The 25187-nt window shown below is 42.1% G+C and overlaps 3 protein-coding genes across 16 annotated transcripts in view; 2 read left to right on the plus strand and 1 right to left on the minus strand.

Annotated features, from left to right (window-relative positions):
- Positions 1-13958, plus strand: part of LOC140899653 (merlin-like) — a 26860-nt gene extending 12902 nt beyond the window's left edge. Inside the window, exons 5-17 of the mRNA XM_073315499.1 lie at positions 579-662; positions 1794-1862; positions 2116-2198; positions 3422-3497; positions 4038-4175; positions 5889-5963; positions 6974-7087; positions 7539-7661; positions 8632-8849; positions 9798-9900; positions 11015-11142; positions 12757-12907; positions 13639-13958. Of these exons, the coding sequence (XP_073171600.1) occupies positions 579-662; positions 1794-1862; positions 2116-2198; positions 3422-3497; positions 4038-4175; positions 5889-5963; positions 6974-7087; positions 7539-7661; positions 8632-8849; positions 9798-9900; positions 11015-11142; positions 12757-12907; positions 13639-13887 (1611 nt within the window). The 3' untranslated portion in view covers positions 13888-13958. The remainder of the gene's footprint in view (positions 1-578; positions 663-1793; positions 1863-2115; positions 2199-3421; positions 3498-4037; positions 4176-5888; positions 5964-6973; positions 7088-7538; positions 7662-8631; positions 8850-9797; positions 9901-11014; positions 11143-12756; positions 12908-13638) is intronic.
- SBDS (SBDS ribosome maturation factor) lies at positions 9914-24253 on the minus strand. Of its 3 annotated transcripts, none has more exons than XM_073315497.1 (6): positions 24039-24253; positions 21677-21806; positions 20310-20510; positions 19513-19677; positions 18576-18730; positions 9914-11078 (listed from the first exon to the last, which is right to left on the minus strand). In XM_073315497.1, exons 1-5 carry the CDS (start codon positions 24164-24166, stop codon positions 18602-18604), a joined length of 753 nt encoding a protein of 250 aa, XP_073171598.1. In that variant the 5' UTR covers positions 24167-24253; the 3' UTR covers positions 9914-11078; positions 18576-18601. The 3 variants fall into 3 exon arrangements, with proteins under 3 accessions (XP_073171598.1, XP_073171597.1, XP_073171596.1); XM_073315496.1 differs by having other exon boundaries at positions 9914-12450; XM_073315495.1 differs by lacking the exon at positions 9914-11078 and having other exon boundaries at positions 16455-18730.
- Positions 24046-25187, plus strand: part of LOC140899651 (S-adenosyl-L-methionine-dependent tRNA 4-demethylwyosine synthase TYW1) — a 121750-nt gene continuing 120608 nt past the window's right edge. For 7 of the 12 annotated variants that reach the window (XR_012155413.1, XR_012155412.1, XR_012155416.1 and 4 more), the window contains exon 1: positions 24048-25062. The gene's annotated coding sequence lies outside the window, so the exon portion shown is untranslated. Of the gene's footprint in view, positions 25063-25187 lie in introns of all 12 variants that reach the window. The other 5 variants (XM_073315490.1, XM_073315489.1, XM_073315485.1 and 2 more) reach the window with 5 other exon arrangements.

Raw genomic sequence — 25187 nt, forward strand, 5'->3', positions numbered from 1 at the left:
AATAGCATATGGAAGGCAATCATTCCTCACTCTTCATTAAGGTCCTGATCTTCGGAGAGTGCTCACCACCTATGATTCATGTGTCATCTAACTAGTCACATGTCTTTAGACCCCAAGCTAGTGTGTTTCTCTATAAAAGCTTCATATCCCTGGATCATAAGATTAGAGCAGGTCGATGAAAAGTGTGCAAGTTAGCATGGTGAGCAATTATTTCACTTAGTATTGGGTATGTGTGCATGAAACAAATGATAAAATTCATGTTCTATAGTACACTTTTTCAATACAGTATCTGCAAGACAGGGTAGATAGCTGACGACTGGTATCTCTGTGGGGATAGCCAAACTACTTTAACTGTGACTTCCAGATTTTCAAAGGTCTTGGTTTCCTGTACATTTAACCTTAACTTTGAATATCCTGTGTTTCTACAGTGTATTTTTGTTTGTTGTTGCTGTTGTTATCTCATAACTGTTAATTTCTGGTGCCAGGCTGTGGTGGGCTGGTTTGATTCACTTCAAGCTTAGTTTAAGTCCTGATTTTGGATTGTCTTTCATAACTTGGTACTGTTTTTCCATCTTTAGGTTAAGAAACAGATATTGGATGAAGAAATCTACTGCTCTCCAGAGGCTACAGTTTTATTGGCTTCTTATGCTGTGCAGGCTAAGGTTAGTACACAAGTGCATTTTCTTTTTATTTAATTTCTATCAAACATGATTATATAGGTTTAACTAACACATACAATACTGACAGGTTTCAGAGTAGCAGCCGTGTTAGTCTGTATTCGCAAAAAGAAAAGGAGTACTTTTCTGATGAAGTGAGCTGTAGCTCACAAAAGCTTATGCTCAAATAAATTGGTTAGTCTCTAAGGTGCCACAAGTACTCCTTTTCTGCATACAATACTCTTAAACTTTGCTGTGAAGAAAGTAGGTCAACTGGGGACATGGAGGTATTGCAGAAAGAGAAGAGTTATATTGTATATAATTACTTGCAATTAGGGAGAGAGAGGCTTGTTTGCTATTTTACATTGTTTTTAACAAGGAAGAGGACTAAAATTAGATCCTGTTCTCTGGATTGTCGTATTGCACTAAGAGGCAGAGTGCGAGCATGTGAATATCTTGATCCTGAAAATCTGTATATAGGACTTTGGTATAAGCTTATATTAAAATGTAAAATTATTCCTGGCTCTTTAAAAGATGTCCATGGATCCTGCAGGTGGCTGGTGCCCTCAGTTCCTACTGAAATCAATGGGAACTAAGGACATTCAGCATCTTTAAGTATCAGAGGCCACCATATGCTCACAGGGGTCAAAATTGCCCCATGAAAGAAGGTCAGCACAAAGCCCTCTGCACTGCTGACTGCAGTAGCCATGTGTGGTATTTGTACAGGAGGAATAGCTGAGCCGGCAAAGCCACCATATCTCCAGAATGCAGCTGAAGTGGGCTCCTTGTTGTGTCTGAATCAGCTGAGGTGAAGAAGGATGTGGGAGGGTGGGACAGGGAAGGAGTCACTGGATCTGTAGTTACATGGATTCACAGACTGGAACTTCTGCAAGGGGCTGTGCCTAGTATTTCAGTCCATTGGCTAGAATAGTGGCTTGTTGAAGCCACATGCCCTGGCCATGGACTAACGACAAATTCCATACCCCAAACCCATCTAAGGGATCCCTGTACAAAGCCCATTTACTTGGACTGTATTTCCCCCTTGAGGCAGTCATTCTAGACAAAAGTTGTCCAGCTACCAAATTCTCCAGCATTCTGCAGGTATTTAACCAAGTGTGTTTTCTTCTCCTGTGACAGTATGGTGACTATGACCCGAATTTTCATGAGCCAGGCTTTCTTGCCCAAGAAGAGCTGTTACCCAAAAGAGTAAGTATTTCCCATGCCTGAACATGAGTATTTTTAGCTGCATGAAGAATCAAATGTTTTTGTGGGGCTGGCTGTAACCTCAGGAATTCACACTCTGTGTGTGTGTTTTCTCTGAACTTGGTAACAAGTCCCAGCTGTGAATTTTGTTGACCCTTATACACTGTGTTGTTTGGGAGCGGCAGGAGGTAAACGCCATTGGCAGCACATGTCTTCATATGTTCAAAAGAAAACCAAATCCTTCCCTGTTCTGTAGGTCCTCCGGCAATATCAGATGACAGCAGATATGTGGGAAGAAAAGATATCGGCTTGGTATGCAGAGCACAGGGGTATTGCCAGGTACTGTAACATCTCTTGGGAGATCATAGACATATCTGTTACATCAGTGCAACCCACTTGACTTCAGTGGAGTTTTACAGTTATAAGTCATCGGATGGGTATCTGACCCCATTTATGTTGGTTTATCAACATTGTATTCCTAATAGGAACGTTTATTGCTGAATGGAAAAATACAATATTTTGGTCCTAAGATCCTGCTCATACCAGGTGCTGAGCAATTGAGATAGACTTAGTGCCTTCAACTTGCATTGAAGCCAATGGAGGGGTTGAGGCCCTGTTTCAGAGGCACACCATACCAGGCCCCATGTTAAGCTACAGAGAATGAACCTCATATATCTCATACCTACTTAAGAAAATGAGAGAAATTGCTAGGACTATAGAGGCACGAGTCTATTTAGCTAGGAACCAAGATGGAAAGGGGGGGCATCACCTGTGCAAGAATCATGGGGTTTGTCTTGGTGCTGTTCCATGTTCATATTCCAGGGCTTATACAACTAACAGTGATGTACTCAACATGTCTGGCAATAAAATAAAACTCAATAAGAGTTTTAGGCATGTGGAGTTGATCTAGCCCAAGTTGTCTGAATTCATTTTTTCTTTATTTAGCTGCCCTGGATGCACATTAACATTCTCTCCTCAATATTTATTATTTTGCCTGCCTTGAAAGGGGATTGGCAATTATGTTGATCAGTGGCTGAAGAAGTTCTCTGTTAGTCAAAGGACCGCTTCGGTGTATCTCTTGGACTTTAGTGCATAATATTGTATGGAGCCTCTTACAGCAATACTTCTCAGTGAACCACTTCCTGAGGGGAAAACTCCTACTCTAACATTGTCTTCCATGACACAGGTCTCTAGCCAGTGGCATCTGTGAACATCTGAAAGAGGCAAAACTGACACGTAGAGATGAGATCAGAGCCAGTTACCAGTAATGGGTAAAGGTTATACTATATGTGACTCAAACAGGGTTGGTAAAGCTTTACTCTGGTCATCTGGAGTAGACTGCACTGGTTAAGCTGTCAGCAATAGATCATGAACTTAACAGTGCAGATCTTAAAAGCTGTACAGCAAAACTTAAGCGCAAGTAAACCAAATGACAAAGGAGCAAAAGATCAAGTCACCTGTTTAGGATTGCTCTCTTCAAAACAGTAATGTAAAATTAGAGGAGAGGAAAATGGTTGGAATTTACTTGAATTTCCAGGTGTAATCACTCCTGTGCTTTCTAGGGATGAAGCAAAGATGAACTATTTGAAAATTGCTCAGGACTTGGAGATGTATGGTGTCAATTACTTTCCTATTGCTGTAAGTGTATCCTATTAAGCTGTATTTTTAGTTGCCATAGATTAATTGATTCTAAATCCTCAGCCCAGTTAGTGCCAGTGTTTCCTGATACTTGAAGCAGGGGAGTTAGCACTAGGATTCATAGGTTCTATTTCCACCTCTGCCACTGACTGGCCATGTGGTCATGGACACACTACTCTCTCTCAGCTTACTAGTCTGCAAAATAAATACAATAAGTTCCTGTGAATAGAACTATTAGGCTTAATTATGTAATGTCTGTAAAAGGTCTTTGATATCTGCATGTGATGACCCCCTAGTGAGGTCACCTATGGTGACTGAGCCTGGGATTTCTGGATCTAAAACTATGGGCTTCTACTGGCTAAGCTAAAGGACCACGCCTGTTAGCTAGAGGTGGCAGTAGACTAATAAACCCCGTATATGGTGGAGACACTAGCCTCTAAAATATACAAATACATTGCTTAGAATAAACAAGTTGCTGGAGTGTGGTTGTACATGCCACCCAAAATGATGTTGGTCGTAATTTATTGTATTCCTTTGCAGCAAAATAAGAGTGACACAGATCTCCTACTTGGAGTTGATGCTAAAGGTATTCATGTCTACAACATAAATAACAGGTTCTCTCCAAATAAGTCTTTTGAATGGAGTGGTATCAGAAACATTTCCTATAGTGAGAAAGAGGTAGGCTGGATCTAACCTATTACTCTTTTTGCGGTCGTGCGTACACACACAGGGATTCTTGTAATAGATTGGAAGCAGTCTGTCTATCTGAACAGCTGAAAAAAAATCTGAGGATGGGGGATTTGTAACAAAACTCAGAATTATGGGCCTGAATTTCCCCCCCAGAGGTGCTGAGTACCTGTAGCACCCATTGGTTTCAAGGGGAGCTATGGGTGCTCAGCCCTCCCTGAAAACTGAGCACATCATTGCAGTCTGATGGCTCTTTGACCTGTGAAAAAAGTGTGGTGGTTTGTGTTCATTTTCCAGAAGATAAGGCCTACAAAAGCCACCATGATTGGCTCCAGTTGCCTCCGTGGAGAAGCCAAGGATTGAATGGTCCATGAAGACTGAACTTTATCTTCATTTACAGAGCTGGTCCCTCCAGGTCAGGATGGAGGCACTATGGCAAGAGAGGGAATGTAGGGAGGCTTATGCATTTTCTACCTGCACTCTGCCTGTTCTGTGGATAAGTAGAAGACTTCTGTCTCCAGAGCTATAAACCCAGCACATTTTATAAGAGTTCAGTTGAATTTAAAGAGATTACAGATCATCCTCCATACAAAGAAGGGAGAGTGTGGAGGGGAAGGTGTGAGAGAGACCTGAAATATTGCTAACTGGAAGACTGATCAGGAGAAAACATCAGCACTGGAATCCCCAGGAATTAACAATAAAAGCAGAACACAGTCTGTTCCTTTCTTTTCAATGAGCCCTTTCAAATTGGGGTCCAAATTCTGCTCTAGTGGAAATCCAAAGTCAGGGGTGTACATGTATTAAAACATTCATTATCTTCTGCTATTCAAACACAGCCTTGCTTTGGGCAAGATGTTTGAATGACTGTTACCCACACAGTGAAATGAGCTATAACAAGTTATTTATAATCTGAGTGAAACCGTATCTAAAATCAGATGATAGGCACTGAGATTATACAACAAAATGCAAATGAGTGAATCGTAATAGAGTGCTAATTCATGAGTCGCAGCAAAAGCCAGGATCTAAAAGAAGGGAGCTGCTTTTATCGTACTGTTGAATGGAACATGGGAAGTGAAACACTCTGTGCTGGCCCTCTTGCAATATAGCTCTTTTTCACTTACTCCTCAGAAAACAATTTGGGAGATGGACTCTGAATATGGAGAAGCAAAAATTCCATGAATGGGTCCTGATGTCCAGGAGTTTTTATCCTTTAGGCTTTTTGCTATGTATTTCCTTTTTGTTTGTTTTATAACCACAGTGGTGCTGCATACTTCACAAGGGCAGGCTTGGAGTATTAAATTTGTTAAAATGACAACTTCTAGAGATTAGTAATAACTTCATGTAGTAATTAGTAATGATGACCATTGACTTTGGTGGCCTCAATCCAGTTCGTCACAAAGCCACTGTCACAGCTGGCACTAACTGGCCCCATTGCTGGCAGCTTCAGCTTCTAAAATCCCTTAGCAATCTGATTGCAGGACTGGAAACTAAGAACTCTCTTGTTGTCAAATCCCAACTCTGGCTCTGATTCTCTCTGAGGTCTCGAGTAATCATTAACGTCTTGTCTCAGTTTCCCCTCTATGCTGGGGATAATACTTTCCTGTAGGTGTGGGTTCGTTATTGTCTGCTGTAGAAATAGTATTCAATACTTTCAGCTTTTTATTGATCCAGACTTTTCTGCTTCCCTTTATTTTTTTTCCCCAGCTAACTATTAAACCTCTTGATAAAAAAGCAGAAGTTTTCAAATTCTTTTCTTCTCAGCTCAAAGTGAACAAACTGGTAAGTGGGCTGCTGCTCTTTTAAAAAATCTGAATGTAGTAACAATCCCAGTTGCATTGATTGATATCAGAGTGAGAAATCTTATTCTCAGAATAGCCGCCGTGGTCGTGTGTCATGAGTATTGGTACTTAAGAGGCCTGAAGCCATAATAAAAATTAGTGTTGCAGTGATTTGGTAAAAATTAATGAGAGAAACTGGCGTACCATATTGTGCCCTACATGAGAGAACCACCCAGGGACCAGAAAACTTAGTCTAAACACTTGCTATTTCCTCTAAATTATTCTGTTTGTGGGTGAGTTTGCACTTTTTTTTTTTTTAAGAATGGGTATGGGAGGAGACTCACCAACTGTGTAAAAGACCAAAGAGCCACAGGGAAATCCTGCAGACCTAAGGCTAGGGCATTGTGGGAAGGCATGATGCCTCCTTTGCTTCCTCAGGAGCAGTGCTTGTGTGGATTCTCAGTCTGTTGCTGTCCCAACTTTCCTCAAGGAAAGGGAAGCAGCATACGATACTGCTGACTGGGTTGGCATTATCTTTCATTGAAATATCCCTATGGGATTGATGGGGGAAGACACTGGCTCAGTCCTCTCCCTAGCTAAACCATATCCTTTCCCAACCTGCAATCTTATTATGCACCTGTGCAGGGTCTTCTGCAGATGACCTGCCATGCCACTACTGCTTTTCTCTTTCATATGCCTTCACCCCAGACGAGTTCCATTTACCTCTCTTACACCAGCAGAACTGGAGGAGAAATTGGTGCCAGAGACGGTGACTGAATAAGGAGAGAGACTTTCAGCCTGCTCTCAACCTGTCCAAATCATATATTTGCTGACTAAAGATGTGCCTTACCTTGACTTGCTAGGCTAGAAACCTACAACCTGGAGGAATTGCTAGCTCCTGATGATTCTGAAGTTAGCCCCCAAGTAGAAGATGTGTTTGCATTCCTGTGCCGTGCTCTTCCCCCAGCTCACTGCAACTTACTTGTGTTGCAATTGCTTTGCTTTCTGCAGGTTTTACAGCTGTGCATTGGAAACCACGACCTGTTCATGAGAAGGAGGAACGTTGACTCCATCGAGATCCAGCAAATGAAAGCTCAGGCCAGGGAGGAAAAGGCTAGACAAAAAGTAGGTTCCTTCTGCTTCTTGTTGCTGAAAGTATCTATTCCATTCATCACACAAACATGCTTCCTCACCCTACTTGTTCATACCATAAGCAGAGGTGGGTGTGTCTGTGCTGATGCCTGTGGAGGGACTGAATATGAGCAGCTATGGGAGGTGTGGAATGTCTGAGGAGATGTGTGTTGTGTATGGGTGGTATCTGTGGTAGAGGGATGCTCATGACAAGGTGCAGTACAAAGGGAGACATGACACACGTGCTCCATATGGACAGCACTTTTCAATAACCAGACTCACCAGCTGTTGGATTCAATGCGGATGAGCTGCCCTGGCACTTTGCAAGATGCCCTGACAGTGGCAGATAGCCATGCAGCAGCTGGACAGCTTTCAGTTCTCTAGAAATATTTACCCAGTTTGCTCGGCAGTCCCAGTCTGTGAGCATCACTCATTATCTTTCCAGATGGAGACTCAAAGGCTGGCCAGGGAGAAGCAGCTCAGAGAAGAAGCCGAGCGAGCCAAAGAAGAGCTGGAAACGCGCCTCTTCCAGATGGAAGATGAAGCCCGGCAAGCCAACGAGGCACTGGTGAGCGTTACAGTAGTCTGTGAATGTCATCTGGCCTTGGGTGACATCAAGATTTATAAGCTCCTTTTCCTGTGGCGTTAGCTAGGACACTGAGGAAATGTCTGTACTGCAATAAAAAACCTATGGGACCGAGTCTCTGAGCCTGGGTCAATTGATTCTGGCTCACAGGATTCAGGCTGCAGGGCTAAAAATAGCAGTGTAGCTGTTTGGGCTCGGGCTGGAGCCCAGGCTCTGAGACCCTCTGTCCTCATGGGGTCTTGGACCTCTGGTTCCAGCCCAAGTTCGAATGTCGATGCTGCAATTTTTAGCTCTGCAGCCTGAGCCCCGTGAGCCTGAGTCGGCTGACCCAGACCAGCCATGGCAATGCCACAGGTCTTTTACTGCAGTGTAGATTTACTCTGAGGGTTATTGTTAAGGAAAGGAGGGAGACTTTCTGGGAGGCAGGGTATGCTTGCACTCTTGCAGGGAGCCAGGCCTGCCCCCAATCTCCATTTGCTGGGAACCACTCACTTCCCCAATTTTTCTGCCAACACCTTGTTCGGGCCAGGAACCAGAGAGGGAGGAAAGCAGGCTGCATGAGGAATGGAAGCTGTGGAGAAGCCTGTTTGAAGCCAGCAGCAGGTGGGACTGGCAGCTGAAAGGAGGCAGGCAGAGTTCCCTAGGCTCTGCCCATTTTGGATGATGTCTTAGTCCAGTGCTGAGTGAAGGAGGAGAGGTCATATATGGTGGAAGGAGAGAGGAAGGCAAGCATACTGGAGCAGAGGGAGATGAGATATCCTGGAAATGTTTACTTGGCTCTAGGCCCTCAGTAAAGAGGGCAAAGGACTAATATAATGATCCTTGGTATGTTAAGGGTTAACATTATTATGATCTGCTGGGGAAAGACCTCCTGCTTCTAAGCTGACTGTAGCTATTTTTCCTTTCTAAATATTGCATCATAGTAGCTAAGATAAATCATGTCTCTTTTTAGCTCCGGTCCCAGGAAACAGCAGAGCTGCTGGCTGAGAAAGCTCAGATTGCAGAAGAAGAGGCCAAACTGCTGGCCCAGAATGCTGCAGAAGCTGAGCAAGAGCGGCAGAGGTTGGAGATCACAGCACTGAAAACCAAGGAGGAGAAGCGTCTGATGGAGCAGAAGATGCGGGAGACAGAGCTGATCGCAGTAAAACTGGTGAAAGAGTCAGATCGAAGGTTAGATATGCTTGTGGGTTTGGTGGCTGACATCTGTCAGCCTTGGCACTTGTGGATATACTGTGTGATTATCTTCCCAGAATTTACATGTGGAAGGAGGAACTCCCCAGGTAACACTTTACAGCTTTGTGCATCTTGTTCATGCCCACCTTGTACCAGTGTATTTGAAATTAGTGCCAAAAATTGTTTAGCAAAAATTGCATCTTCAGCTATAGTTTTCACCATGACTATGCAGCAACTCCTTCTTAGCATTATCGAAAGACTGAGGGCTACTAATGGAGAGTCTAAACTTAAATTTAAAGCCTTGTGAATGCTAGACCCATGCTAATTAGAGGAGTTTAAACTCATAAGTGGTTTGCAGGATTCTATTATGGGGTTCTTAGCCAGTGTAGTGCATTTAATATACACACTGTTGTAGATTATGTATATTCTATTGTTTACACATGTATAGAATCCCAGGGCTCAGTGCTGTCCTAAAATACAGGGCGTGTCTCATGTTCTTTGTTGTTATAGGTATTTGTAGAGTACTTATCACCTTGGTAGGCTGAGAGCACTTTACTTATGCTAGCATAGTGTTAAACAGCATTTTCCCCAAAACAAGGAGCACTTACTTTTCAAACCAGCATCCCAGAGGGTATCTTTGATGCCAGATAATGGTTGAAGGCTCAGAGATTACAAGACAATGGGTGCAGAACTGGGCCCATAGGAATTAGAGATAGAAAAGATCTATTAAATCAGCCAGCTAATGCAGGACTGTTTCCGCAGTCACCTCTTTTTGTGCTTTGTCCAGTTTTCAATTTCCCATGCAATTAGGCCTTCACCTGTGGAGACTATTTCAGAGACTAACAGATGTCTCTCCAGAAACAAGCTAGGTGTATGAACTCAGTGTATTGCCATGTGTTTGAAATCTACCACCTAACATTCACAGTATGTTTGTTTGTCTGACAGAGCCAAAGAAGCTGAACATCTAAAACAGGATCTGCATGAAGCCAGGGAAGCTGAACGAAAAGCGAAGCAGAAACTTCTGGATGTAACGAAGCTTAATTATCCTGTAAGTTACCCAGTTTAGGTTCTAATGGACAGCACTTTATTGGAGAGTGGACAAATAACCAATCATCATTTAAATGTAGATACAATGTAACTAACAAGTAAATACACATTCTCCATGAAGCTTGCTCAAGACACTTTGTTACCAAGCTGAAGTATTTATAATGTCTTTGTACTTTGCAGTCTTTGGTCTTCACAATTTTAATATATGATAGATTAGACAGATATTGCTTAAATTATCTGTCTGTCACCATCACTGTTAATCACATAGCCTACACAGTACCCAGAGATGTTTGCAATTTAAGGATACCTGGATGTCGTATTGACAGAAACGAAATATGGAAACTGCGTGACATTGAGAGAACTTTAGGAAGGGATCAGCAAAGGAGCTTTGTGGACAAAAACTTGTCTGCAGCTTCAAACTTCTTTTGTATGCTCCAGTATAGCAAAAGGGGGAATCTGAATTGTCAAAACCGAGGATTGGCATCGTCAGGTTCTATTCCATTCTCTGCCACTGAGTCACTATGTGAACTAGGGCAAGCAACTTAGGGTAAAATTTTCAAAAGTGTCCAACTCCAATTTTCAAAAGTGTCTAGACTCCTCAGTACTTTAATTATTATTTTTGTGAGTGTAACAGGAGAAGATGAAAGTTTATTCCTCCCGGTCTGTGTTTAAAGTAAAGCTGTGGTCTTGCATAGAAGCAGTATTTGCCACTGTGACCTGAGGTGCCAGGAGCAAATGCCACTCATCCTGCTTATGGGGAAGTGGATCTATGCACACGCTGCACTCTCTCTGATATCTGATATTTAAAATTAGATGGGAAACATTCGAGCCATGATGCTTCTCTCTCATTGGCACGCAGTCTGTATGCATTGTAATGTATTTCATTGAAGGCTAACATTTTATTTCAAAAAGATTTGTTTAGGGCCAGCCAGCCAGGGAGGAAAGGGATACAAATGCTTACAGCCATCTTTAGAATCAATAGGAAGACATCAATTTTGGAGACACTGTTTTTGAGATTCTTGTAGAAGCTAGAAATATACTTGAAATTAAAAAAAAACTTCTAATTGTATTGTTAATGGAACAAACTCTTTTTTTGATTATCTTGCGTCTTTTAGCATGTGGCCCGGTATCCTCCTCATTCACCTGCGGACACCAGAGATGTCAGCTTTGACAAAGGATCTGTAAAGATGGATTTAAAAGATGTAGATCTGAAGAGACTGTCCTTTGAGATAGAAAGAGAGAGGTACTGGAACACTCCTGAGATGTAAATAAACTAGGGAGTCTTAACGTGAGAAACTAGAAGTGGAAAATACCAATTAGGTCTCCTGATGTATCCTCCTACCAGTGGAGGATTGTTCCCCAAAATACATATGGGTGACTGCCTTATACGGAAGTAATAGCATCAGCTCAGAACACATTAGCTTTTTAGAAGGAGAAAAGAGGTTTTCTTGGCATCTAGCCACAAAGAATACAGAGCCCTGGGGTTTAAAGGAATGCATTGTCTGGGGCAAAGCAATCTGCTTCAATATGAGTCTGCAGGAGGATGGAAACAACTGACTGGTGCATTGAGAGGGCTTTTCTTTCCTTTGCCCCATTGTAGACTGTATACTGGACTAGGGGAACCTTTGTTCTGTTACGGTCTTTCCTACATTCCTGTGAAAACTGGCTTTAAAATCTATCAAAAGACTATTCAAAATATTCCTAGATATTACACTTGCTTGCCAACACAGACCTTGGAGAGTTCCAAGTTGGTTCTGAGGCTATCTTGAATGTTAAAAATGGTTTATAAGCTGCATTCTGGGCAAATGGACATAAAGTGGCAAGACTCATGTTTTAATTTTTTTCACTCTGCATGCACTATAATGTATGTTATACTTTCATAGAGTTTATCATCAGAAGAGACCATTAGTCATCTAGCCTGATTCCTGTATATCACTTGGCTCCATATGGGAGTATCTGGGCTGTAACTTCAGCAGTATCTGTATTTGACTGATTGAAATGCATTAATGTTCTGATAGTAAATTAGCTGACAATGCAAGGAGCTACTACACGTATTAATTGCATTACCGTCGTACCTAGGAGCCCCAGCCATGGACCATGACTCCACTGTGCTAGGCAATGTCCAATCACAGAACAAAAAGATGGTCCCTGCCCCCAAAGAGCTTATCATCTAAGTAGAAGACAAGAGACCACAGATGTCCTATCTATACCTATTGCGGGACCCTCTATGATTCTGCAGATTCCCATATAAAGCTGGTTCTCCGACTGTTTAATAACACCTAACAGGAGATTCTGTGTGTGACTGCTGGATTTATAGTTGAGGGGGAGCAGGTATTGCTGTGATCAGCTGGAAGTAAATGTGTGTCCACAGGTTTCCCATGAAGCCCATAGCCTGAGCTTACATTTGTAACCATTCCCCTTTGTTTTGACTTCTCCTTGATTAAAGAAAACCTCCCTCAGCAAGCAGGGCTAAATGTTGCAGGTGCTGTCAGCAATTCAGAATGAATGTAATGACAACCAAAGAAAAGTCAGGGTCACTGAAAGCCTTTCCCTGTAATGAGACAATTGGAAAACATAGGTTCAGGTCATGTGGAGCAAATATCAGAATAAATAAAATACAAATTGGATGAAGTTATTGACTGTCAACTGAATAACTTTAGTGTCAAATTAATCTCTGATGTAAGATTAGTGGATTTACACTGGGGATGGTTTTTGTCCCAGAAGCTTAGAATGAACATTTCTTACAAATTGCCCTTACAAAATAGATGAATGTAAAAACTACAAAACCCTCCGTTAGAGCTACCACTGGCTAATTAGATTCATTTTTTGGCTTCTTCTCTCCCTGTGTGGGCTGCAGGTTAGATTACTTGGAAAAGAGCAAAAAATTTGAAGATCGATTGAAAGAGCTGAAGTCAGAAATCCATGCGCTGAAATTAGAGGAAAAACAAACTGGGCTCTACTCTCACTGGAATGAAGTTCTTGGATCCTTGGATCGTTCAATAGGAAATGTATGTAACCACAAATATAGGTTTTATAATAAGAATAACAGATAACCTTACTTATGCAGTAGACGTTAATAAATATAGAAGGTTCAGTTGACACCAGAAACGAAGGAACATTGGAATCCCTAAAATGTTTCTAAAAGCATATGCTAAACGTATGCTTCGTATTTTGGTACGAAACACACCATTCACTATCTCTATTGATAATATGTGAAAAGGGGGTCTGGAGACATTGAAAGTGGCATTTTCTGTTGGAAGCTTTTTATGGGAGGAATCCCCTCAAATATATAACAGTCAAAAGACTGTGAGCTCCCAGGCAGAGTCCCATAAAGGCTGAAAGCTTTTGTGCAAAATAAGCTCTTGCAAGCTCATTACAACTATGCTACATTTAACTGTTATCAGTCTCTTTCTACTGCATGCTTTTTGTGGCTATTTATTCTTCAGGTGTGATGATATTTTTGTGTGTGTGAAAGTCAGCTTTTTACGCCAGATTCTAGTGATTCAGCAAACAAACTTTCAAGCCCCTTTCTGGACCAGTGCAACAGTAACAGGGCCCCAGCCCTTCCAGATTTCTTCAAACCTAGAAATTTATCTTAGACTAACATGTGAGAGACAAAAAAGGGAGGCTTGGGTGAGAGAAGGCTCCTATAATTTCCGGTCCATGAATTTGATATGCCTTTGGCTTAATGTGAGCTGATGTAGTGAGAACACTGTTTCACATATTCTGTTCTTTAAAGGCTCCCTCATGGATGAAAACCTTTGGAGCTGGAGACTTGTTAGATATGAATCTTCGAAAGCCCTTTCCAGCTTATCCATTAAATGCCACAAGCAGCTGCCCATGTACCAACAAGAATCAACATACAGTGCCTGTGGAAAAGTCAACTTTTCAAACAAATACCTTGGTTGCCAGCAATTTGGGGACAGGAACTAGAAAACAGATTATAAAGGTAATGGGATTTATATGTATTTTCCCAAAATGTGGATGAATTTATTGCTTGTGAAAGTAAGGAATTAATAGCTTGGGCAAGCTTCTTCCACCCAGCTCTGCCAGTGCCCCTCAATCCCAAACTGTGGAGGGCTGCTAGTTACTCTAGTCCTTCAGTTTCATGCCATTTAAAGCAGCTTATAACATGGGCATCATGGGGGCTAAGATGAGACCATCTGACTCCACTCCATCTGTGGTCAAAGCTGGAATACGAATGGAAGATAAATCCCATTAGACAACAAGAGGATTTGTATTCAATAGCTGCGTTTTCTTTATAGTTTGACCAAGCTTGAAAGTAAAGTGTCCTCACTGCTGGCATCAGCAGTTTAAAACGTAAAACATGACTCCCTTCTGTACTAGTATTTATGGCTGTGAAAACCTAACTTCCAGCATTAAGGGGTAAGTAATAAGATACTAGTAACAGAAATTGACCAAACCACCTACAATTCAGCTCTTACATGGCAATGGTAATAGAACACTGCCTCTCTATCAGCTGTTTCACACAAGTGCTGTGTAGGTCCATGAGGGAGACCTTGTGTCCTTGTATGCTTGGCTCCTTCCAGGTAGGTGAGTGAGTAAATACATTTGGGGATATAAAAGCTCAGTCTGTACGTGAGACTGTTTTAAGGGCAGGTAACTGTTGTTTAACAGTTACCAGCAAGTAACTTCATTTATGCACTACTAATTGTGCTGGTTGCCAGAGAACTAACTGGAGGTTTAAAGGAATGTTGATGTATGTGAATGAGGTTAGGGCAAGAGTTTCTACTCTATGATCAATAAACTTGAGCTGTGCCCGTGACCTCCTTCAGATATTTATTCTAAAGATTTTTCAGAATCTCTAGAGACTGTCACATGACCTTAACTTGCAGACTGTGGGCACAGAATTATAAGATACACAGTCCAATGTGGTTGGACAGAAGCAGCATCTTCCTAATACAAATAATACAGGTAATTGTTTTAAGAAAAATAAAATCCAAACTGCAAAGTGATGTCTTTCAGTGTGAAAACTTCCATGGGGCTGGCACGAAAATAAGTCAAGCCATTTTGATGTGACTTCTTAAAGGCCAGAGTTGATATCAAAGCCAGGATTAGAGCTAAGGAATTCCTGGTTCCCACTCATATGCTTAAACAGAACTTTAGGGTGGGTGGAAATAACTTCTCTTTGATTTGCCTGTAGGTTCAGCAGCATGACTCAGACGTGATCTACATTTGAAGTGTTTCGGCAATTCAGTAATGCTTTCATCAAGAGGTGAAAAGGTAGAATTTCAGAGTAATCCATTTGCCTGCCACAAAAGTTACTTACACAAAACCACTATATACATTTAGCTACCCAATGATGTCAGCATCAAAACATGTCCTGTCATGAGTGTGGTGCTGCTCAGTTTCCAGACAGGCAGCCTATGCCTGTAGCACTGGAAACGACAAGCATCTTTCATACAGTAGCAAACATGAAATAATATAGGAGCCAAGTTACATCATATGTGCTTTGTGAGAACACTTTAGGAGAAAAGGCATTTTAAATTTAAAGTGCGTTTTAAACTACAGAGCACCACTGAAGTACAGGACCCTTTAAAGCGAAGATTAGCAAACAGTCAGTGGAACACACTGGGAGGAAGTGATGTTTTGGAAGATTCCTGCTTCTATAAAAAAATGTACATAGAGCATACAGGACTTTGTGTTTAAGTCTTTGCAGCTGGTGTGACACTTCTGAAGCCTGTTTCAGCATATTTGTTAGTCCACAGAACATTTTTTCACTTATCCCTAACATAAGACTGTCTGCATACTTGACTTGTATTTCTATTAGGGAAAGTTTAGCTCTTAATTCAGGATTGGACAGGCTTTTTTGTGGGTCTTAATACATCTATTATTTTGGTGTCTTATGGAGATGTGAATGAAACCTTAATTTGGAAGTGCAAGACTTCCGTTTCTATATGATTTTTGTGATGTGGAATACCTTCACTGCTGCCACCTGTAGAAGACTCTATAACATACTGTCTCAGAAATTTAAGTACTAGAGACAAGAAACCTAATGGTATCTGCTAAAGAGGGACTAATCTCTGATGAAGGGTAAACATGGTATCCAGCATCTACTTTATCAGAACCAATTTGTACTTGAGGATGTTGTGTATTAAATGTGTATTTAACTGAGATCTTCATACAGACTTCTATGGAAGTAGACAATACAAAATTGTAGCTAACGTCAGTTGAACATGCAGGACTGAGAGATGTTAATGTTCATAAACATCTAGTCCTATAAGTTAAATATCTAAAGTATAGTGAATAAAGTTTCAATTTCTTCTAGCTGTCTGCTTTTTAAAGGTGTATGTATATATTGCTTGGATTTACCTTTAAAGGCAGAGCATGAAATACTGGAAGTTTTTCAGCTCTGAGCACAGACCAAGTAGGTGTACCATGTGCTCCTTTACTAGTCTTTGGCTCTACTTCCTTACTTAACGTGCTTATTCTCTAAACAGTAAGATGACAGAATTGTAAAACCTCTACATGTATCTTTTTGAAATGTGAATTGTATCCATATTCAGGAAAACATTGTGCAAGGAAGTACAGGTGTTGAAGCAGAACTGAAAACCACCACAAGTGATAGTCAACTTTAATAAGATTTGTTTTGATACTTGTCAGCCTTTCTTCCTGACCCATAAATACTAAACAAACCAACTGTACATAAATTACAAAAAGATCAAAAAAGAACTCCCTCTACAGCAAAAAACCTGAAAAAACTCACCCATATCCTAGAGAAGGCTTTACAGGCTCATAGACTTCCCCCACTATTAACCAGTTTGTGAACTGGCTTCTACTAAATTATTACAACTCATCTCATTCTCTTGCTAGCTCCCAAGTTTGCTCTTCAGAAGCTAAGCTTTATCACTAAAGAAAAACCAGCTCTAATTATGGATGCAGTGATGGCTAAAGCTGCAGGCAACCCAAAACACTAAATGCAACTAAGGAATTGCCCAATTAATCTCAATGGGATATTAGTACTGATTATCTTTAGTACTCAAATATTAGCACAATCAATGTCTTAACATAGTTTAGGTATAGCTACTTAGTCTAGTGTGTGTCCATATAAGGAGAGACAGCAGCAAAATCACACAGGTAATTTCAATTTTCAAAATGCTTAATGACTAAAGAGCCCATATCCCATTGACTATCAGTGGGACTTAAACTCCAATGCAACTTAAGTACTTCTAAATTTATTATTAGCCTCCCCTGTAATCTGAACTGTGAACAAGCTCAGGCTGTAAGACTAAAGGGAAGGTAAATGCCTGAGAGGGGGATAGAGGGGCTTTGCTAGGTACTTGTGTTAGCAGTATGTTTGTTGTAGTTATAAACTAAGAACATTTAAGTCTTTGCAGAAAATGTATGCATCAAATCAGAGGACAGCTGACAACTTCATCACAAAATACATATGCAGCTTAGCTCTAGGAGTCAGCAAGTGACCAGTGTACTTGCTCATCCCCTAGAACTAGGAAACAGAAATTGTACCAAACAACTAATGCATGTTTTGCTGCATTGTACTCTGTCAGAAGTTGTTTAATTACAGGGGCACTATTTAAACTCCATGTTTATCCTTGAACTATCTATGGATGGGTAGGTGAGTTAGTATCATTTATTCTCTTTTCCCTCTATTTTGTATTCTATCTCAGGAAGTATGAATGCATCCCTTCGAGCTGCTTAGCTGTATTATTCATACACTATCTAGTTTGAAAAAACTATACTGTAATTTTAGCACGAAAATAGTTTAGAGTGCTATATCTTCTGCAGCAGGTTAGTTGATAGAAAGTGTGTGTGTGGACATCACCAAAACATAAAGGCTCTAAAATGACAATACTAGAGAAGTTGAAAGCATTTTGGCTTTTATCTTTGATGAGAAAAGGAACATACAACTTCTAGCAGTGGAAAATCTCAATGAGCAGATACCTTGATCTAGAATAGATCAGGTTTATTTTAGTAATGAGTTTTTGCAGATTGTGGAAGCACAGCTTCAGCCTCACAGAAGCATAGAAGACTACTACACTTGTGCCAGATCCTATAAATATAAGTATATATTATAATTCATTTATAGTTGAAAGAATGAATTAGGGGAACACTTTTTTCCCCTCAAGTTAGAATGTATATTTTGCATGTGTCCCATGAATAATATAGAAGAATGGTCTGCTAAAAGTTCTCTAGGTAAAGTTCTCTAGCAGTAGCATGTGGCAGTCTAGGTCACACCTACTTATGTTGCCATTAAACAAGGTTAATATTGTACACACTAACTCTGTGCACTGGTTTAAGTGACACTTCATTTAATTCACTTGCCTGTGCATGTTTCTCCTCATACACAATAAGCCTCTCTGGGATATATGCAATCTTGCCCCCAGCACTAAATTAAAGGGAAAAGGACTTGGCCCACTGGATAGCACCAGTGACTACTGATAATCAATACCCACACCAAAACAAAAGCTAGTATAGCCTTTCACTGTTAAATCCTATAGCTTTATCCTTAGTGCAAACTGAACACTCAAAACACCTCTATTAAAAAGGCACTTGTTACCCAGACAGATGCAAGGAAACGTGGCATAGAAAAAATCTCAAATAGAACTAGTGACAGCAGTTATTTGGCAGCAATAGGTTGGAAAAACAAAAGTAACAGAATGAGGTGGCTTAAGTCTACCTATTAATAGTGTTTACCACAAAAGTGAGGTTGATGAAGGGTTTTATTCAAACTTTTCATCTCCTTCTTCCACATCTTTCAAATTGAGTACTTCAAGCGAGCCTTTCCCTTTAGTCTCACACCGGATCAGTTCATCTATCTCCCTGAAGCAGCCTGGGTCAATGAGGCACACCTGAAACATTTTACATATCAATCAGTGAAGATTTTAGCCTATACTGTTTCCTTTTCTCCAATGGCATTTTAATATACAGAGATGACTGACCCAATAGGCCTGAAGAAAGCTTTTCCACATTCCTAAAAGCCTATATTTAATCAATCCACATAGATCCATCTTTTCTTTAAGGGAGTTTTGCAACTCCACCTGCTGATGCTTGACTTGCTGATAATGCAGCAGTGAAATTGCAGAAGCAGCCCAGTCTGTTGTACGTATCCCAAAGTATTACTAATTACACATGGTTTTATTATTTTGGGGGAATACCTTTTAAATAAATTACAGTACTGTCAGAACTGAATTGCAGTAAGATACAGTGCAAAACACATGCACCATAAGATAATGAAAATTTAACATCCTAACTATAGGGGACTGGCAAAATGAGGATGTTAAACATAGCACTCACTAAAAGTTGCTGCATTATACTTTAAGTTTGAGCAGTAATTCTACAACAAATATGGGTACAGGAAGATAACCGAGTCATGCCTGCTGGTTAAGAACTCTCATTCCTCAAGTAAGTGTTCTGACAGTCCTGAGCCTTGCAAGGCTTGAAAGCAGTCACTAAGACCATGAAGAATTAAAATACCAAAACAAAACCCAAAACACTTAAATTATGTATCTGATTAATTCAGATTTCAGCACTTTAGTTCAATTTCAGCTAACCCAAACACAGGTTTTACATGTAGCTTTCAAAAGACAGCAACTAAGTGTAGACAAATTAACTATGGAAACTAGATTCTTACAATTTCTAACTGCTCATCGAAGTCTTCACTCTCTATAACTTTGATCAGTGGTTTGAGCTTCTCTTTTAGCTTCTTGCCCTCTTTTGCTGGGAGAATAAACCGCAGTCTCATGTGAGCCCGCTCAATCTGCATAGTCTCCTTTAACTGTCTGATCACTTCCAAAGCCTGCAAAAGACATTAACTACAAATGAAATTCACTTATACTCATTTGTTATTTACATAGCACCACATCCCACTCAGACTGAGCATTATTTACAACAGCTTATAGATGCTCCAGCAACGTTCCTTGTTACGATCCCCTGGAATTCTCCAGGAATACATTTGGTATATTATCAGAACTGATTATTGAGAAGATCTGCCTTTTTATGTTAAAGTATTGCTGGCATTGGACTTAAGGTGTCAGAAAAGCTGGAAATGTTAAACAAGGTGGTTATATCGAAACTATAAAAGCCAGGACATTTAAAATTAAGGATAAACACACTGTCCCACTGAACAAGAGGTAAGATGACAGCATGAGCGTTGAGTATTCTTGCTTTTGTTTTACACCCAATGTTGCTGCTGTTTTAATAATCTGTAGTTTGTTTCCCTTTCCATGTTTCATGGGCAGATACAAACCAAATTACAAAATTTCAGAACATATGTTTCTTTCTGACATTCAGCTCCTGTGCCACCTCTGTGTCAAACAATGCTTACCTACCATCCTTAGATTTAGGCTCAAGTGACTCCTGTGGATGTTAATAATGAAACTGCATACAAAATTTTAAGTTTAAACAGAATTTTTGGGGAGTGATACTGACCTGCTGTTTGGTACTCTTGTTTGGTTTAACAGAATAGTGGATATCCTTCATGGCTCTTTCTATAAGGATTACTGTGTATGGCCTCTTTGTTTCAGGATTCACACATTTCTCAGCGACAATAGTTGCAATATCTCTAAACATCTGCTCCAATTGTGTGTGTCGCTCTTTGTCAGACACCTGCAACTCCCCTTTTGTTAAAATCTAGACGTGATTAATCAAGAATGAAAAATTCTATTAAATAATTATAATACATATTTGATTGAGGAATAGAAGTCCTAGCTCTGGGAAAGTTATTGATTTGTTTTCAAAGTAACAGTTACACACCCACACACACAAAGCTAAGACATACCATATGTATATTATATATAAAAAATAGTGTATATATATTTAATTTGACTAGGTTATTCTGCAGCATGTCAAGTATAACTTTAGAATTTTTTCATAATACAAAAAACCCTAACACAAAAGTGTAATGCTTGTTTCATCAAACTATAAAAAAGAAACTAGTGTTTTTAAGATAAGGGTCAAATCCTATAAGTGAAGTTAACAGTTTATATACGTGTACCAACAAGGGAACCAAAAAAAATAAATCATAACAGGTTTATCTTGAACACTGAAACTATTTCAAAATAAACAGCATTACTGAATATCTTGTTTGATTAAAAATGCAGATTAACTATTCACCCCCACTCATTCCTTTTACATTATAAATACACAACTATAACTAAAAAAATCCTTTGGATCAAAACATGTGTGAAACAAAACTATTACCTCTCTCCCTCCATCCCTATCTTCCAGTAGAAATTGGTCTAAAGTTCTTTGGGACGGGGACTTTGCTTCTGACATGTATGTAAAGGACAATGCATCCTAATGATGCTATATAAAAAGTGCAAGGGTCAGAACTCAGTTTTATAAATCTCTCACTGGAAAGATCAGGTATCAAGAAGAATGCCCCTTCCCTCCCCACCAGGAAGCTGGTTCAGTAGCGACTGAAAGAAATGTATCCTTGACTGAATCAGCAACACACTTGTCTATAGCAACTAGGCATTGCATGGACATCCCCTATCAGTCGACTGATCTGATAGGACCCTGCTTTGTTCACAGGACAAGTACAAAGTAGTGCTGAAGACCACAGATTTAAAGCACTTTATTTCCAAAGAGAAGGGAAAGAATGTGTTTACCCAAATCTGATCAATAATTCAAAAAACCCACCACCACGTAATATACTAGAAAATTCATTAATCTCTAACAGCATCAATTGACAGATGGAGATTCAGTTCGCTAAATTTTAATGGAGGATGGCTAGAATCTTCTGTGATTCACAATAAGGTGTGTTAACTCTATGCTTTCATGTATGGAGGACCTACCATCTTGCAGATTTCTGTTTGGTCATCAGTTCCAAAAGCTTTGAGGAGATCTTCCTTCTTTGCAACTTGACCTTTAGAGACGTTTACAAATACCGTATTGGTCTGTAGAACTTCATCAATGTCTTTTTCACTGGTAAACAACAATTGTATTCACAATCAGAAAACGTGCAAGCATAGTATTAACTAGCAGGGAGTAGTCTTGTGGTTGCTACTCTCTGTCTGAGGCTAGGGCACCAATTAGTGGAAGCTGGGAACTTGAGTGTGGGCAGCTGTTGGACTTTCTCACCAAGAGGAATGTTGTTTGGGGCCCTCGGTAAACCTAATTGTAGCTTTATGGACTGGTTAATTCATTACCAACTTCTTAAGAGGACACCAGCAAGTGACTTAAAGGAGAAACAAATTTCCTTTCTAGATTACTATTACCACATTGTTTGTTAAAAAGGAAAGAATTTTAACATCCAATGTATTTCTCCTCTAGTTTATATTGCTTGTTTACTTTCATCACTTCTTGCAACTGGGACCATGAAAATCAGTTAAGTCGGTCTCATTTTGATTCTCAATGCTGAAACATTTGTATTGCATGCACTGCAGAATGTATGTTTACAGAGAACTATTTTCACTGGAATTTTAAAAAATGTCAACATTGATTTTAAGAATTGGTTTTCACAAAAAAAAAATTTAGATGCTGGGGTTAAGCAATGGCTAGTTAAGTCGGTGCAGCCATTAATGTTCCTTTAGGACTCCAAATATGACATAAAAATATTAATTTTGTGGGACTAGTCTTTGATTTTTTTTTGAAGTTAAACCCTTAGCTATTCAGAGAAACTAAAGAAAAAACATGGTTGAGACAATGAAATAGAAAAGATTCTCAATAGGCTCTCAAACATTATGCTGATTGGGATAATATAAATCCCAGAGAAAAAGACATTCAAAATAAGAGTTTTAGATTGATAGTGACTGCAGGGACAGGTCTTTATTCTCAAACCGCTGTTGCCTCTTCAACCTTAGTGGTGCAGAAACATAAAACAAGTACTGCCAACTGCAAGCCTCAGTACAAACATTGCGACACACAAAACAAATCAATATTTTCCAAATAAGAGCAGTCAAAACTGGCAGTAGCAACAGAGTATTTCTAAATCCTGAAGTAAAACAACATTCACAAGAAGAAGAGAAGGAGCAACAGGTTCAAAGGAGGGACACTTCCTCATGTAGAAGATAGGAGGACACTTAGAAAAGTTAAAGGCAAATAAACTAAAGGTGTGAAGATACCTTCAAAGGGCAAGGAAGGATTCAAGGAGGATCCAGGAGACTATGCTGGCATAACCCCACAGCATACATGCAGCCTACACCAACAGAAGGGTTTTTTTCTAATCAATGAAGGAACACCACCTCCCCTGTTGACAGTAGCTAGGTTGATAGAAGCATTCTTCCCTTGACAAAACTGCAACACTCAAGGGTGTGTTTTTTCACACCCCTGACTGATGTAGCTACCTCAGCCTAACTTTTAAGGCTATGGCTACACTTGAGAGTGCCACTGTAAACTCTCTAGTGTAGCCGCTCGAAGCAGACAGGAGAGACCTCTCCCATGGATTTCATTAATCCACCTACAACAAGCGGTGGCAGCTATGTCAGTGGAAAAAGCTCTCCCACCGACAGTGCTGTTCACAGCAGTGCTTAGCTCCATGCAACTTATGTCACTCAGAGGCTGACTTATACCGACATAAGTGGTAATGTAGACACAGCCTGAGTGTAGGCCACGCTTAGTTACAGGAAATTAAGGCAGTGTTTACTCCTGAATGAGAGCATCTACATGCTTTAACTTATGAGCATGGACTCTTCAAATTCCAGAGAGCCCCCATGGAGACAGAATTGGTATTTTCAGACCCCCCTCAGTAACTCAGGGCAGAGCCAACTCCTAGCTTCCCTGCATGCTGCGAACCCCTCCCCCAATGCCTGGGTGGGAACCGCTCCTGGAGTAGGATGAGGGCAGGTCACCCCCGCTCTGTAAGCGTTGGCACCAGCTAGAGGAGTAGGGTACTGGTGAGTCAGCCCAGCCGGGGGAAGGGCCTGACCTGGTCCATTTCACTGGGAGCTGGATGTTGGCAGGCACCGCTTCCCAGCACCGCCTGGGGCATCCACCCCCCTCCGCCCCAGACATCCGAGTCTCCTCCCCTTCAGAAACCCCCCAGCGAGGGGGGTCCCACCTCAAACGTCTCCCCGGGCCCTCACCCGCCTCCCAGCCCTGCACCCACACCGGACTCCCCCCCCCTCCCCAGCAGCCCTGCACCTGCCTCAGCCCTCCCCGCCCCCAGATCTCCCTCCTCCCCACAACCCTGCAGCCCCCGCCCCAGCCTGTACTCACGCCCCGCTCCGCCAGCCCATGACTTTGTTGCGGTAGCAGGCGATCTCGAAGCGCTTCCCAGCGCGCCGGGTCCGCACCACGGCCACGTTGGTGAGGCGGATCTGGTTGGTGGGGGTGAAGATGGACATGGCGGCGCAGGGGGCCCGGGGCCCGTCAGGCGGCGGAGACCGGAATGGAAGCCTGTCAACAAGCGGCGCTGCGCCACGGCTATTAACCACCGCCCCCGCTTGTGACGTCGGCGCAGCTCCGGAAACAGGCGGCTCGAGGGGCCGCCGAAAGGCGTCCGGGGCGGGAAACGCAGCCCGCGAATCAAGGGTTCCGGGGCAGCGGCCGCACAGGGAGAAGAGCGCGCGGTGTGGGGGTGTGTGCGCGCGCGCGGGTGTGACTTCTCCTCGCGCGTGGGGTCAGTTCCCCCCTCCCAGGGGCCCAGTCTTCCCGGGGGCGGGAGGGCGCCGGGCCACGGCTCCCGGGCGCGGGGCTCTCACAGCGCCGCGGCACGCTGTGGTGGTGGTGGGGGTCTGATCGTGCCTGCCCCGGCGCCCGGGAGAGGGGCGGTTTGAAAGCATTGCCCCGAGCCGGCCCCGCCGTGCACGGTTCCCCTGAGGCGCACCCGGGCCTGCCCCCAGCCCCCCGGACCTAGGGGGCAGGACACGGCCTGTCAGGGAGTGTCATCCCGCCGTGGGCCCTCCGTGGCAGCGGGCCACCCCCTGAGCCACACACCAGACCCCAGCGGACCACACCGCCGTGAGGGTGCATTCATATGAGCGCATCGCACCGCGGTTGTGGCCGGAGCGCCGTCAACGGACAGGGTGCTGCGGAGGCGGCAGAGAGACCGGCCCCGCCGGAGGAGCTCACACCCAGTCAGCCCGCGCGCCCATCACCGTGTCGCCTTGGCCGCGTGCCTCCCTTCTCTGGGGCATGGATGCCAGTGGCTCCTGGGTGGGGTTCCTCGACAGCAGTGAAATGCTCCAGAGGGCCGGCTGGCGTGGGGGACGGTGTTCCCGTGATTGTGTCGGAGACGGGGGTGAGAGTGGCCTGGCTCTTGTGTGTTTTTTTGTAGCACGGCGTGTTTCCCGGGCGGGCTGCGTTTCTGCCTGTCGCTCTGTGCTTCAGGGTGTTTCTGTGACTGTTCGTGGCATTCGGTTTCTA

This window comes from Lepidochelys kempii, chromosome 17 (assembly GCF_965140265.1).
Source record: "Lepidochelys kempii isolate rLepKem1 chromosome 17, rLepKem1.hap2, whole genome shotgun sequence".
Classification (NCBI taxonomy): domain Eukaryota; kingdom Metazoa; phylum Chordata; order Testudines; family Cheloniidae; genus Lepidochelys; species Lepidochelys kempii.

Bases quoted from the DNA above. Each gene is read 5' to 3' on its own strand.
- SBDS (XM_073315497.1), bottom strand. From the start codon at position 24,166: ATGTCCATCTTCACCCCCACCAACCAGATCCGCCTCACCAACGTGGCC. The intron at 19,678-20,309 runs GTCAGTATCACT...TGTCTTTTGCAG, and splicing joins ACAAGAGTACCAAACAGCAG to GCTTTGGAAGTGATCAGACA. The intron at 18,731-19,512 runs GTAAGAATCTAG...AAAATGTTTCAG, and splicing joins TCGATGAGCAGTTAGAAATT to GTGTGCCTCATTGACCCAGG.